This window comes from Echinops telfairi, unplaced genomic scaffold (genome assembly GCF_000313985.2).
Source record: "Echinops telfairi isolate 266 unplaced genomic scaffold, ASM31398v2 ScPeMD7_7469;HRSCAF=8507_1, whole genome shotgun sequence".
Classification (NCBI taxonomy): Eukaryota; Metazoa; Chordata; class Mammalia; order Afrosoricida; family Tenrecidae; genus Echinops; species Echinops telfairi.
The window spans coordinates 125,335,484-125,351,147 of NW_022111373.1; the positions used below are offsets into that span (position 1 = coordinate 125,335,484).

The following is a 15,664-nucleotide window of genomic DNA, read 5'->3' on the forward strand; positions in this document are numbered from 1 at the left end:
AGGCTTGAAGGTAATCAAGCGGCCATCAAGCTCAGAAGCAACAAAGCCCACATGGAAGAAGCACACCAGCCTATGCAACCACCAGGTGTCAATGGGATCAGGTATAAGACATCATCAGAACAAAAAATCTTACCATAGTGAATGATGGGGGGAGTATGGAGTGGTACCCAAAGCCCATTAGTAGACCACTGGGATTATTTTTTAGGGCACTCTAGTTCATACTTCTCTTCAATCCATCCCTACGTTTGGGTACTTCAGTATCTTCATGTCCTGAGTCCCCATGCTTACTTGGGTTATTATTTTAATGAAAAGGTGAGTGAGATCATCTTTGGTTTCCAGTATTTCTTTCATTCTGTGAGATTGTCCTGTCTTCAGTCCAATGGTATGAAGATTCTAGTCCCCCTTGTTTCACTGAGCCCTCAGCAGCATCTTCTGAACTCGAGCAGGTTCAGTGACTCCGTCTGCTTTCCCATTTCTAGCTTTGTCTCCTGCAAACTCTTTCCAAGCCACATGCTCAGGAAGTTTTAGGGATTATCTCACTTTCTTTTTTCTTTAAAGATTACTGTTCTTATTTTCTAATGTACAATGTTTTTCAAAAACTAATTTTTGCAAACGTTTACTGTTCTGTTTTTGGAGGATTGTTGCATTCATTGCTTATTTTATATTTTTTATAAGAAGAAATTTGAAAAAGTTTTTTTAACATTTTTGTGATATATACTCATAGTAATTTATTTTAAATAAGGTGGATATTTCAGTAATTTTTTTAGCAAATAAGACACATAATTTCTCCCTCAGCAGATATCCTAGTGTCATTTTACATTAACTATTTCAATTTTAAAATCAATTATTTTGCTTGAGATTAAGTACATATAGGTCTATGCATTTTTAATATTTATGAATATTGGAAAATGCTAATAACTATTAATTCACTTCTATTTTATAAATAGCACACTTTTTAAATAGGAAATTTTAAATTGGATATACCAGGCAGCTTCAGGAAATTCAAAGGAAATTTAATTTTCTTGTACCCCTCTTTTTCTAGGAACATTTTGAAATCATTTGTGCTTCTCTCTCTCTGTGTTTGTATGTGTTTTGAGGGACTTCAAAAAGTGAATGAAAATCATTTATAAGTTATCAAGGGTTCATGAGGGAGGGGGAGCAGAGGGAGGGGGAAAATGAGGAGCTGATATCAAGGACTCAAGTAAAAAGCAAATGTTTTGAGAATGATGAGAGCAACAAGTGTACAAATGTGCTTTCCACAATGGATGGATGTATGGATTGTGATAAGAGTTATACAAGCCCCCAATAAAATAATTAAAAAGTAATTTAATGAAAAAATCTATATAACACTTGTCTGTCAGTTTGTCATATTGTGGTGGCATGTGCATTGCTGTGATTCTATGAAGCATATATATATATTTGAATAGAGAGAAAGTATATTGATGACACATGGATTGGATATTAGACTGCTAATTGCAAGATGTGTAGTTCAATCCTTTCAGTCACTCTGTAGGAAAAATATGACTGTCTGTTCCTGCAAAGGCTTACAGTCTCAGAAACATAAGGAGCAGTTTTCCTCTGTAGACCTATACACTAACTAAATCAGAATCAACTTGATAGCAGTGGATACAAATATATAGCAAATGATACAGATGTGTGTATGTACATATATAACTTTTCCTACAATTGATAATGTCCTCTGAATACATTTTAAAGGGTAGCATAGTAGCATATGTGCATGCGTGATTGAGAGCAAAATTTGCAATCTTCCTTCCAAGTAAATAAAAATGACTATTACATACTCACACACACACTATTTATAGCAACACTCAGATATGTGCTTTGAAGAAACAATAGTATGTTCAGCTTTAAAATGTCAAGAATTAGGACAAAGTAAAAATGAGAACAAATTAATCTCAATTTATGTTCCTTAATTTATTCTGCAAATTCTGTCAATCAATAAGGCTATCCCAGAAAACACAAAGAAGAATCTGATTCATGTTAGCATACAAAATTCAGGCAAAATAGTAATGGAGAAAATGATCTTTAAAGTCCAATTATAGCACAAAGGAAAATGAGTAATAATTCAGCAAGGTGCAACATTGTAACATGAAACTTTTTTGTATGCTTTGATGGAATTTAGAAGGAAGTCTGATCCCCAAAGCAGAAACAGGCTATGATGATAAACATGGAGTAATATTTTTCAATGCAGAGTTTAACAACTATTCCCTACGCACTAGAAATCTATTCATCAGACATATTTTCGGTAATACAAGTACATCTGGCACTTGGAGCTAGAGATTATTGTTACAATTAGCAGCTGTTGCAAACTCTGCTTCACCTCATTAGTGATCATGGATACCCCAAGTTACAGGGTTCATTATAGTTTTACAGGTTCGAAAGAACATGCTGTTTCATTTCACACTTCCTTTTTACTCAAAATATTTAATGTTTAATGACTTTTAGAAGTTATCTTTTCTATGACTGACACATTGAAAATAACAAAGCACAGCTTCTGGTAAGAAATTGAGTTATGCACTGAAAAACTATATGTTCCCGCTACCAATTGATTCAGGACATGCTCCCATATCTATAATTTATTTACTAATATTAAAAGTATTATGAAATTGCATAATCTTTTAATTCCAATTTACCATAAATTTTATGAACCCCCGTAGTACTTAGACAATGTTTGATGGCAGGAAGTAAGATAATGGGCAATAATAAATAATTCCAAGTATCTCTTTATAAAGGGAAAATATTTGAACTACGTATTTGTCTTAGCTTCCATAGCTAACAAAAACACATTTATAGGATGGAGGAAAAGAAAGAAATAGAATGATAATCTAATTATGAGGGGTGTGTGTCTTTTAATTCCACTTTTTCATAAACTTTTTGAAACCCCTACATAAATTGACTCAGTGAAAATAAATAGTTGGAAGTCAATTAAGACATACTTTATTTTTATTTGACATACTTTTACTTATCTTACTTGTTAGGGTGCCTACAATTTAATTTAGATGCTTTCTTAGAGTGAGTAAAATTACTGGGACCTGATATGTGTTGGGCTCTTAATTAAAGAACATACAGATGAAAAGCAAAAAACAAACAAAACAGAGTTCTGCTTCCAGAGGCAGGTCTCCTGTTTCCTTTCCCGATGATTATTTGCTAGCTATATTTTTTATTCTGTTCTTGCAGAAGGTCTTAATGCAAAAATTATGCCAGTGACATTTTCTATAATTTTTAAAAAATTCAATGTGGGGAGATCAATTAAATACTGTTATAGTAGACCAGCTGCTGGGACATAAAGATGGCTCTGTTATTGTGTTAAGTATTTATTAGATAATCTCTGGTTGTTTGGTGGAACTCAATGCATATATTATTAATGGGTAAACTAAAGCATCCTTTTCTATGTTGAAAATAGCACTCTGACTGCTAAATAAGCGAACATTTTGGGGGGCCTTGACAAGTTGTAAGACATTACTTGCACTGAGACAAGATTTCAGAATATAGACCTGGACATTTGCCATTTTTAAGTTAAGTGAACTATTTCTAAGTCATTAAAGTGACTCTCATTTCTAAATTTTTAATTGGAAGGAAAATGCCTATCAAGATTAAAGTTAACACTAGGTCAGCCAAAAGTGTTGGGTCCCTATCAGTTCCAAATGAGTCAATGTGAGCATGGATGTCTGAATTATTAATTATTTCTTAATTGTCTAAGTTCCCATGCTAGATTACCTAGAAGAGTGAGAAATATACTAGGTATGAATTAGTAAATCTGTTGTCCTTTGTTGCTCCTTTTTCTGGCTCTAGTCCAACCCCTTTATTCCATGCTCTAAAGCCTTACCCACACAAACCCTGACCAATGAATTTACAACCTGAGTTTGATCAAAGAAATGTTTAGAATCCCAGTTCCCACATAAACCACATAAATGTAGTTGCTATTTTTAACTACATTCTTGTGTGATACATATGAACATAAATAAGTAAGAAACACTCATTTTCTATATGGTTCCATTAAAGAACCCCAACAGGGGTCCTCAAACTTTTTTTTGTTTTTGCCACTGACATACAAAAAAACTTTTTAGACAGGGGGCCAGTTCACTGTCCCTCAGACACGTTGGAGGGCCGGATTATAGTTTAAAAAAATGCTATGAACAAATTCCTATGCACACTGCACATATCTTATTCTGAAGTTAAAAAACAAATGGGGCAAAAACACCCGGTCGGCCAGATAAATGTCCTCGGTGGGCCGCATGTGGCCCGTGGGCCATAGTTTGAGGACGCCTGCCCCAAACAGATAACAAAATAAGAGAAACAGCGAACCGAACCATCACACCGCATTCAGTGTCCTGTTGTAACTGAAGGATGTTCATACAAGCCCCTTTAAATGTACCACTTTCTCAAACGTATGTTAGTCTTCCACTGCTGCCATAACCAATTTTGTTCAAAGCAACAAAAATCCATAAATGCTAGTTCTGTAGGTCAGAAATACTGTGACAGCCTTACTGAAGTCCGTGTGCAGCTATCTTACAGCTCCAAGGACTAATCAATAAATGAATAAACAAATTCACTGCCATCAAGTTGATTCCTTTCCATAGCAACTCTATAGGGCAGAAAACTGCCCATATAGGTTGCCAAGTCTTTAAGGGAGCAGAGAACCTCATCTTCAAACTGCAAATTTTGTGGCTAGCAGCCAACAAGTAACACACACCAGCACCAGTGCACGTTGTCCTTGACTGCCTTGTTGATAGGTAGGTGATGATTCACAGTGGGTACAACAGAATGACCACCCAGTGCTGGACTAGCCTCAGAATTGTCCTTATGTTTGAGCCCTTGTAGCAGCCACTGTGTCAATCCATCTTACGGGGGTCAGCCTCTTTCTCGTTGCCCCTCTACTTTACCAAGCGTGATGGCATTCTCCAGGGACTGATCGCTTCTGATCACATGTCTAAAGTACATGAAATGCCACCCTAGCCTCCAGGGAGCTTTCTGACAACTGGAGAAGAAAATTGTTGCTTTGCTCATCCCGTTTGTGAACTCCTCTGTTGCTAGCACTTTTAGGACTCATGTCCCTGTTTCTTTGCTGACTTATGTGCTAATGGACCATCCTGTTTTCTACAGGCTGCCTTCAATTTCTGCCTGGCGGCCCTTTCTCATCGTCAGTTCCACCAATGGTGGCCCACCTCTTTTTCAACCTTTGAATCCATCATTTTTTCCCCTTCTATAACATTTTTGTGACTTACTTTCTTGTCTACTACTTTTAATGACTCATAAGATTCCACTGAGACTATCATGGTAATCAAGGACTACCTTCATCTCTACAGCCTTAACCTTACCTGAATCTGCAAAGTCAGATGGCATACAAAGTAATTCATTCCTAGGCTTGGTTGTTAAGTTACCGGCATCTTTGGGGAAATGGGGTCATGATGGTCACTGTTTTTGTCTTCCATAGAGTGAAAAAAGTTTTCAGAAACTGATTTCTTATGATGATAATGAATCACAGAATTCTCTGATAGCATTGTTTTCTTTTATTTATCTTATTTATTTTTTAGAATAGGTCCAGGGACAAATTAGAAAAAGCCTATGATTTAGCTGAGGTGTTTTCTGAATAACATTAATTCAAGAGCAAGATATTTTTTCTAAAGCTTCTCGGTATTCATTTATACTCAAATAGCACTAAACACACATCCTTTTATGAGTTTTTTTGCCTTTCCTTCCTTCCTTTCTTTTTTTAAAAAGTAATTTTATTGTGAGCTCTTACAGATATTCTAACAATCCATACATCATTTATATCAGGCAAACTTGTACATATGTTGCCATCATCATTTTTAAAACATTATCTTTCCAATTTACAGCTCCTCTTTTGTCCCTCCCTCCTCCACCCTCCCACCCCCATGAACCCTTGATAAATTATATATATATATATTTTCATATCTTACACTGTCTCTGTAGCAATTCACCCACATTGTGTTATTCATCCCCCTTGCGGGGGGATATACTTCCATCATTACTATAGGTTCCCCTTCCCCTCTACCCTTTCTTTTTTAAACATAATTTTTACTTACTCAGTGCTGTTTTGACTCCATCCAGTGATCACTGACTGTCTAGCATGTCTCAAGGACTGCAATCGTTTTAGTAGGATTTAAGTGAATCCAATGCAATTCAAAAGTCAACTTCCGAGCTGCGCCAAGGACTCAGAAGTAAACATAATAATCATAGGATAGAAACGATGCAAACAGTAAAATGTAACCAATTATTTAAGGGGTCATTCGTTTTAATATATAAGAACGTTATCAGCGTTTTACAGATTTTGTGTTTGTCAGCTCATTATGTACATTGCCTATAATTTTAAGGCATAATAGAAGAACTAATGACCATAAGACAGTGCTGGGCTAATGAAACTGTTTTTTTCCAGATACACTGTGGACCGGCACAGTGATATGGACCGGATTTTTAACGTCCACTCAGAAAATGGCTCTATTTTCACTTTGAAGCCCCTCGATCGGGAATCATACCCTTGGCACAACATCACCATCACAGCCACAGAAATAAGTAAGTTGGAGATTAGCCCGTCTGAACATATTGTAATTCACAAAACATGGGGGTGGGCTTAGGGTGGGGGTTAGTATGTAGACTCTTTATCTTTAGTGACTTTATTTTATTCTTAGGAAAACATAAGAGAAATAATTTAGAGTAATTTAGATTTTTATATTACTGTAACTATCTTCAACTCATTCATTTATTTTACTTTCAATCTTTTGTCCATTTTACTGTACGATAGAAATATAAAAACCTCTTAAAAATAATTATTTGGCCAAAGAAAGTTCTCTACTACAACCAATACAAATAGAGGCTTTAGTTTTCAGTTATATTCTGCTTCTTTTCACTGTTGCTTCTATTTGGACCATGTAAGTAAACTAGAGATATTCTTAAACCATCCATCCCGAGGGTGAATACCCCAGTAATGATCCGTTGCTAAGATACAAATGGAGCAAATGGCATCACTGCTTCTGTAAATGAGACTGAAATCTTACACATGTTCTCATTCCAGATAACCCAAAACAAAGTAGCCATATTCCAGTCTTCATCAGAATTTTAGATATAAATGATCATGCGCCGGAATTTGCCACGTACTATGAAACATTTGTATGTGAAAATGCAAAACCTGGGCAGGTAAATAAATTTATTATAAACTTGCTTGAAATTTTCTCTACACAAAGCAGAGGGAAATGCATTAATTTATTTATTCTACTCTTTTCATGTAGACTTGCCATTCATCCTTACCATCTCTTTATCTACCTATGCCAAATACTTGATAGTGATTTTTTTTCAAAAGACATTTTTTTAAAGTCTTTAAAGAATTCCTGATACAAAAGGGAAAATTGCATTATGTGACTTAATACACTGGATATGTAAATGGAATCATGCATATAAAAAGGCGTATTATCTATTATTAGGCTGATGCTGAGTTATATTCATGAATAGAATTGAAATAAGCTATTAAATAAAATATAATGCATATAAATTAGTAAATGGGTCTCTGTTAATACAAAGGGCATCACAATTTGGTTGACTACATGTTGCTAGTTCGAATAGCTTTGTCAATGTACTTTTGTTATACTATATACGTATATCTAATTTTGATATTAAGTTTCCTATAAAGTAGTATATCAGACAACATTAAACTACTTTAAAAATAAATTTACAATTAAAATTTTTGACAATGACAATAATGTAGTGTTTTACCATTATAATATACATACACACAAAAATCCATCATACCTTCTTAAGTTCAAAAAGTAAACAAGTAGAAATATAACTCTTCTCCTATTGCTAATGAGTTCCATTTTACATACAATCCTCTGACATAAAAAGACAATAGAAGTTTGTTTTTGGTTTCTTACCGGTATTGTCTTACCTAGCTATTAAGGGACAAATTTTTCTGATTTAGAGATTTTTCCCTCACATACTTTCTAGCAAATGATATTTTCTCCACTTAGTACATGGTTTAATTTGATGCTTTATTGCCATGACATAACTATAACTATTTCATTTAACTGCCCGCATAATTGCTTTCCCAACAAAATATGGCTCTAGGCTACCAGAGTGCAGTGAAAAGTATTCTGTGTTTACACTTCTATGGCACCTGGCATTATTTTCTTTAGACATAATCTTCAAAGTAAGAATCAATAGATTTGCCTACAAATACTAAAAATGCTGTCAAGTAAATTATCTAAACATACTTACAAAGTGATAAACATCGATTGTCTTTGAGTTTATTTCAATTCACAATAACCCTGTGGGGCAAAAAAGACTGATCCAGTAGATTCTGAAGACTATAAATCTTTAGAGAAACAGAAAGCCAGTACATTTCCCCTAGAGAGCCCCTGATTAGTTTGAACCTATGACGTTCTGATGAACAGGCAAGAGATTAATCCCTGCTACACCAGGCTCCTACTGTAAAATGTACTCACACCAAATATGCAGGATAGCTTACCAATATCTACAGAGCTTATAATAGCTGCAATGTGAATTTTCTCAAAACCATTGAGGCTAAATCTTTTTCATAAAAGTGTGGAGAAGAGAAAAATAACTTTATACTCTATGCATATATTATTACCCACTTGTCTATTAATGTGTGTACTTTTTATTGATTCATTTGAGTTCATTTTTTAAAACAAAAAGGTTTATTTGCACTTCATCTCCATTTCATACTACTCAATATTTCAATCATATCAAGATTTGTATAATCATTACCACAATCAATTTTAGAATATATCACCGTTAAAATTAATATGCCCCAAATTCATATAGTTGGAGTAGAAAATGTTTTCTGTTAAATTGAACAGAGTTAAAAATAAAACAAATAGATTAAGAAACTAATATATATTCTTTCAAAGTATGGTTAAACAAGAGCCTATATAGTCATTTCAAAAATCCAGAGTATTAAAAAAAAGTGAAAATATTATTTTTTATTTAAAATATTACTTTATATTAGATTTGGAATTTGCTAATTAGAATAAGATGGCAAATGAGTAAGAGTATTAGATATTTTATACTTTGTCCTTATGCTATGCTCCAATTTTCTAAGGAGATAAATTTATATAATATAAGGATATTAAATTTAATTTATAATTGGACACTTTCCGAAGTATTGTGTAAAGAAACATATGCCATTCTGTCAACAAAATGCCTGCAAGTTCAACACAAAATTAAAGAGTCAATGAATATGCAGAAAGGTATAGCTAGCTATGCAAGGGGAGGCTAAATCAAGAAAATGGCCAGAGGGACCCAAACAAGCCAGTCATCAAGTTGATTCCAACTCATAATGAGATTAGAGGTGAGAGTAGAACTAATCCCTAGAGTTATTGAGGCTGCAGTTCTCGAAGGCAGCTGACAGCCTCATTTGTCTCCAGCAGCGCTGGCTAGTGGGTCCCAGCTGCCTACCTTGCTGCCAGCAGCCCAACACATGAACTTGCTCTACCACCACAGCTCCTGATTAGATTAAAGTGCTGTGAGATTCAAGTAATTCCTCAGTACAAAATGTTGGATGATTACACCTGGAAGTGTTGCAAATGTTGATTTTGTAGAAGAGAACTTTTAAAATACAGGTAATTAAATGACAACAATTTCAAATCATAGAAATTGCAGATCCAGGACTAGATAAAAAGGCATCCTGAGGGACAGGTCAGCGCTTTTCTCACTGTAAAATGGGGCAATTCTTTTGCATAGTCATTGATCACAGTCACATCTTGCACCTAGCACACGTCTGACCATTATAGGACATAGCCAAGAGGTGCTGCATCATTTCAATGTTGATAATATACCAAATCTGTAATGTCAATTACTTGTATGATTATCTAAACTTTATAAATGTTGTTGAAAAAGACAAGCCAGTTTAATAAAATGTATGTAGTGAAATGAAATATATAACATTAATGTTGCATCCGATCTTTCAATTATGTTGCCTACCAATAAACTACATTATTCACACCCACCCCCAAATTAGTTAATAACGTACTTAAACTGTGAGGGTGACAGTGTCAACCATGTGGAATAACAAATGAAGAATTCTTTGCCTTTGAGAAAAAGATCCTCTAGTAGTGGCAAGAAATTGATATCAATTTATAATAAAATAAAATTTCGTATTGGAGTCCCCTGAGCCCTAATGCTTTGCTGCTAAACTAATGGAGGTGTGGGCGCTGCCAGAACCCTCTTGCCATCCATGCGAGACAAGAGTTGGCACTCTGCTACCCTAAAGTGCTGGAAACCCTAGGAGGCTGTTCTACTGCGTCCCAGAGTTCCTGTGGGTCACAGGCAGTGGGATGTTTATAAACAGAGAAGCTGACAAGGAAGCACGGTGAGGCTCTGCGGATCATCATGGATAATGTTAATTCTTATCTAAGTAAGTTACAGTTGACACAGGCGTTACAAACCTTGATAGAATTGTCTGAACAAGGCCTCCCACCCCACCCGTGTTTCACGGAACTACTACTATATTTACTGTTTCTCTTTGTTTGTTTAATTGCTACTCTTGGTTCCAGTTGATTCAGACTATCAGTGTTATGGACAGGGATGATCCTCCCCGCGGCCACAAATTCTTCTTTGAGCCCGTGCCAGACTTCCCCCACAACCCAAACTTCACCATCGTTGACAATAAAGGTAGAGCACATTTTTTAAAAGAAATATGGAGGCTGTAAAATATATCATTAAATACTGGCCTGAGTTTGCTTGTTGCATTTTTCTTTTGTTTTTATTTCTCCCCCAGATAATACTGCAGGAATCGTGACACGAAAAGACGGGTACAGCCGGAGCAAAATGAACACCTATCTATTGCCAATTTTAATATTTGACAACGATTATCCTATTCAGAGCAGCACTGGCACACTCACCATCCGGGTGTGTGCCTGCGACCACCACGGGAACATGCAGTCCTGCCATGCGGAGGCCCTGGTCCTCGCCGCTGGGCTGAGCACAGGGGCCCTAGCCGCCATTCTTCTGTGTATCCTCATACTGTTGAGTAAGCAACCGCGCGGGCAGTGCTCATTTTACTTAGACGATCCACTCCCTCTTTATCCAGGGATGGACACCGAAGAACACTTCTCTATTGCTCAAAATGGCAAACCTTTAACTTGTTCATAAAATTGTTCTTCAACAATATGCGCACGACCGAGGTAGGCCTTGCTTTCTGGAGACAAGAACTCAAGACCGAATAGTTAGTTAAATATGATATATTTAAGTGGTATTTTAAAACACATTGCATATCTAAACTGTTTAGTGCTATGTAATCATGATGACTGTTCTAAAGTCATTGGCTCAAATAATTGATTTAATTTTGTATTAATTCTGTAAGCTAAAATGATTTTTACCCAGAAAGTTAAATAATGTGTCAAAAAATCACTCATGTAGAAAGTGCTTTTGCCAGCATTCAACTAGAGTGTCCCACTTCACAATTCTTAATCATTATTCTCAAAAGACATCTTTATCTTTAAAACAAAATTACGCACTAAATTATGTAATTCAAATGTCTAATGGACAAATGGATTGAGGTGGTCAAAATTAAGTGTTCTCTACAGTATATATATATATATATATAACACATCCAAGTTTTTAAAATGCTAGTTTAGCTATTGAAAATCTAGTTTTGAAATATCACCATGGCACTGTTTTCAAAAGGATGTCATGCTTCCAATAGCAAATGTTTTATCGAGCATACCCTAACAGAACAAATATTTAATTCAATTAAACAGTTGTTCTACTATAAAAAATTCTAAAAATCACTTCCATCAAATATCCATCCAAAAATGCTTACACTCAGGGTAGGGAAGCTAGCCAAACTTATGTTCTGATGCTCCTATGTGCTGGCTCCTGTTCCCTGTAAATCCTTTCAAGCAATCTGGATGAAATTCATTTGGCCTGATATCCTTCAGGACTTCAGTGAGGGATTGATAGAAGTTGAGAGAGAGAGAAAGAGAGAGAGAGAGAGAGAACCAAAATGTTCATCTCAGTAGAAATAAGCCAACTATTTTGGTGAAAACAACAAAACATTTAAAAAACACACACCATGGTCAATACCATCATCAGTGCCTACCTCCACCTACTTCTAGAATGTTAAACTCCTTGGGTAAATATTTTCGTATCCCCATGGAGATTCAAATTTGGCTTATTCTTTGAGTTAAGTGTTTCAGATTTCATATTGTTGATTGGCTCATACAGCAATATTTTTCTAATTTAGGAAAATATAAAAATATGCTGCAATTTTTTAAAAAATTTCTGCATTACTATAAAAAATCTCCTCACACACACCAAACTCATATACAGTCAAAAATAGGTGAAGAGAATGATGCCACCCACTAGGGGAAAAATAAGTTTAGATAGTGTAGGACTAGCAAATTGAATTCTATAACTTTTTTTTCTCTATACATAAATCCAGAAAGCTCATTTTGTGAAAAGTCTCAATTTTCTGTCCTCCGTAATTTAGAAGGCATGCACAACCTTTTTTTAAAATTTTGCAACTCACTACCTACATTTGGAGTTATTTTCTATTTTCATTAAAATTGGTTCTAATTCAAAGAGTTTCATTACCAAGTGAAACTAAGGCAGTTTTGCCCTGTTTTGACTGTGTATATTCATGATTACACATAGTTATTGCATTTCTCCATGGCAACCTGCTCTTTGCAAGATAGTGAACTAGCATGAAGAATAATCTTTTAGAGTTACTATATTCCATTTAAAAGTGTGTGTTTTTTAAATCTATGTTAGTAGGCAAAAAGGAGTGATTACATTTTTTTTTTTAGTTCCATTAACATCTTTGGTAGTTTGACAAAGTTTGTGTAACTCTGTCTCAGGGTAATACTATATATTAATAAAAATAGAATTCATATACAAAATATAAATACAATTATCTCAAACATATAAAACAGAAACATATTGAGCTTATTTATGAAGGTATAGATTCCATGTACCAGAAATAAGGCTCGTGACTACCATAATTGTAATGAATGGTGATTTGACAATTTGCTCATCACAGAGATAACATTATGTGATTACTATCAGTTTAACAGTAAAGCATACTGTCACAATCCTAGGCTGCTGCTGGTATTCAAAATTTTTTTAAAAAGTTAAATTTAAGTTACACTTAATTTTTAAAGAGAATGAACTTCTTTCTACCCTTATCCTAGCCTTAATGAATTATGTTCACATGAGCTAGCTAGAGAATGTCAGTATAGATAAATTAAGCAAGACTTTTTTGTTTTGTTTTGTTTTAACCTAACAGTGGAGAAACACGATCCTGGTGGCATCGTGGTTACGTGTTGGGTAGAGATCTACTAAATCTGCAGATCAAAACCAGCCTCTCCATGGGAGAAAAACAAGACTTTTTCTAATCCCTTAAACAGTTACAGCCTCAGAAATACACAAGAGCAGTTTTCCGCTGCAGAGTCGCAATGAGTCGGCATCGACTAGATCGCAGTGGATGAGTGAGTGCATAGAGAAACAATTCAGAACATATTCTAAGGTTCCTTTGTGAGCGCTCATAAAGATTATGGTCACGTAACACAATGATGACACTTTGCTGGTGTCATTTTACTTAGGAAAAGTAGTGCACTTAAATTAATGCATTCCATACTTAATACAAACCTGCTTTTTCTACTTCATGGCATAAATGTGATATACTACTATTTGATATTTTCATCTTCTCTGGATTAACTTCATATTCATCGTTTAACAAGGAGACAAAGATGTCTCGTGTTTATAAATAGTTTTCTTTTTTAAAAAATCTCAAAGATTATTCTGAACTTATCTCATCATATAAAGTTAAATCTGTGAGAGCCAGAAATCAATTGGACTGCCTCATTTTTCAAAGTCTTATACAGGTTGCTTTTTGCAGTATACAGTCACTCATTTTAGTAGGGAAAAAAAAGAGAAAGTAGAAAGTGTTTTCCTTCTCTGATAGGTTTCTGCATATACATGCTTGGCTTTTGCAGGTTTAATGGATGGCGCTGCATACATTCCATTGAGTCAAGAAAATATATACTGGAGCCTAATTTCTCTTGAAACAACAATTTCATCTTTAGCATTTAAATATTTGGAAACAAAGGTACACTTGGGAGCAGTGAAGGGTCAAAAGATTTGAGTTGAATAAAAGCATAAGTCTTTATTGAGTAAAATGTTTCATAGGAGAGTGAGTCCTAAGAATGAATTATTAGTACTGTTTTATGGGTTTCACCCTCAGTATAGTGCGTACAATCCTTGATCCAAGGCACTTGGTGTTTATAAAAGACATTCTTTTTATCCATAATAATCTTTACACTACCTACACCTCATAAACTTCACGGACAGAAAATTTTCACAGAAATATGCCATATTTAACTTAATGGAGCATGATGGAATCTCACGATTTTTCTTTTTCTCCCTCACTAGTTTTAGTTGTACTGTTTGCTGCATTGAAGAGACAAAGGAAAAAGGAACCTCTGATACTTTCCAAAGACGATGTCAGGGACAACATCGTGACCTACAACGATGAAGGGGGCGGGGAAGAGGATACTCAAGCTTTTGACATTGGCACGTTAAGGAACCCTGAAGCCAGAGAAGACAGTAAACTTAGAAGAGATGTAATGCCTGAAACCATTTTTCAGATCAGGAGGACTGTGCCTCTGTGGGAAAATATTGATGTACAAGATTTTATCCATCGAAGGTTAAAAGAAAATGATTCAGACCCAAGTGCACCTCCTTATGATTCCTTGGCAACCTATGCTTACGAAGGGAATGATTCCGTAGCAGATTCACTCAGTTCTCTGGAATCTCTCACAGCAGATTGTAACCAAGATTATGACTATCTCGGTGATTGGGGACCACGTTTTAAAAAATTGGCAGATATGTACGGGGGTGATGACAGTGACCGAGACTGAGAGTATTGTATGACTTAATCAATATGAGTGGACGTACTGTCTTTGTTACTGGATTGAGTGGCCTGCATTCTCTTTCTGGGAAGAAATAAAACAAAATCAAAATAACCAACAATACGTAGGTGTTGTCTCAGTAAAGGTTTACTTAATCAGTAAGTTTCTGTGAATGAATATGAATGAGATAGATATTAATAACAATAATAATAACCAGTTCACCCTCTTTGCCTAACAATCTCTAAAGGAAATTATATCACATGAATAATCAATAAAAATGCTTAAAAGGCTTTTTGTGCCTTTTCTTAGATATAATAACTTTATAAATGTTTTCCTAATTGACTTATAGCCGCCTTTACTATTAAATGAAACATTGTGCAACTGCTTTGTAAACTGACATAAAAAATATATCCCTAAAGGAATAGGAATGACTATTACTGCCATATTTATTTGTTGAAGAATGTCCTCGTGTTAATTCATTCATATTTTTATAAATGTATATTTATATTTTTGTATTTTTATGCAATAAACTGGTATTTATAAAATAAATTTTATTTTATTTAATTCTTAAAGACAGTTCTGATATCCCTTTAAGCTGACATTTTAAATTTTTAAGTACGAATTATGATTTACTCAGGGAAGGAGCAACTAAGCAGTTACTCTGTCGGATTTGAAACTGGCATATGGTGGAACGATAAAAAACAAACAAAACAAAGCTTTGGGAAAGTCTGTCATTTTCTGTCTCAATAATTTAGCATGAA

General features: G+C 34.9%; 1 protein-coding gene across 1 annotated transcript in view; it reads left to right on the plus strand.

Annotated features, from left to right (window-relative positions):
• Positions 1-15,428, plus strand: part of CDH9 (cadherin 9) — a 136,205-nt gene extending 120,777 nt beyond the window's left edge. Inside the window, exons 7-11 of the mRNA XM_004698090.2 lie at positions 6,419-6,555; positions 7,055-7,176; positions 10,548-10,665; positions 10,772-11,023; positions 14,425-15,428. Of these exons, the coding sequence (XP_004698147.2) occupies positions 6,419-6,555; positions 7,055-7,176; positions 10,548-10,665; positions 10,772-11,023; positions 14,425-14,912 (1,117 nt within the window). The 3' untranslated portion in view covers positions 14,913-15,428. The remainder of the gene's footprint in view (positions 1-6,418; positions 6,556-7,054; positions 7,177-10,547; positions 10,666-10,771; positions 11,024-14,424) is intronic.
• The last annotated feature ends 236 nt before the right edge of the window (positions 15,429-15,664 follow it).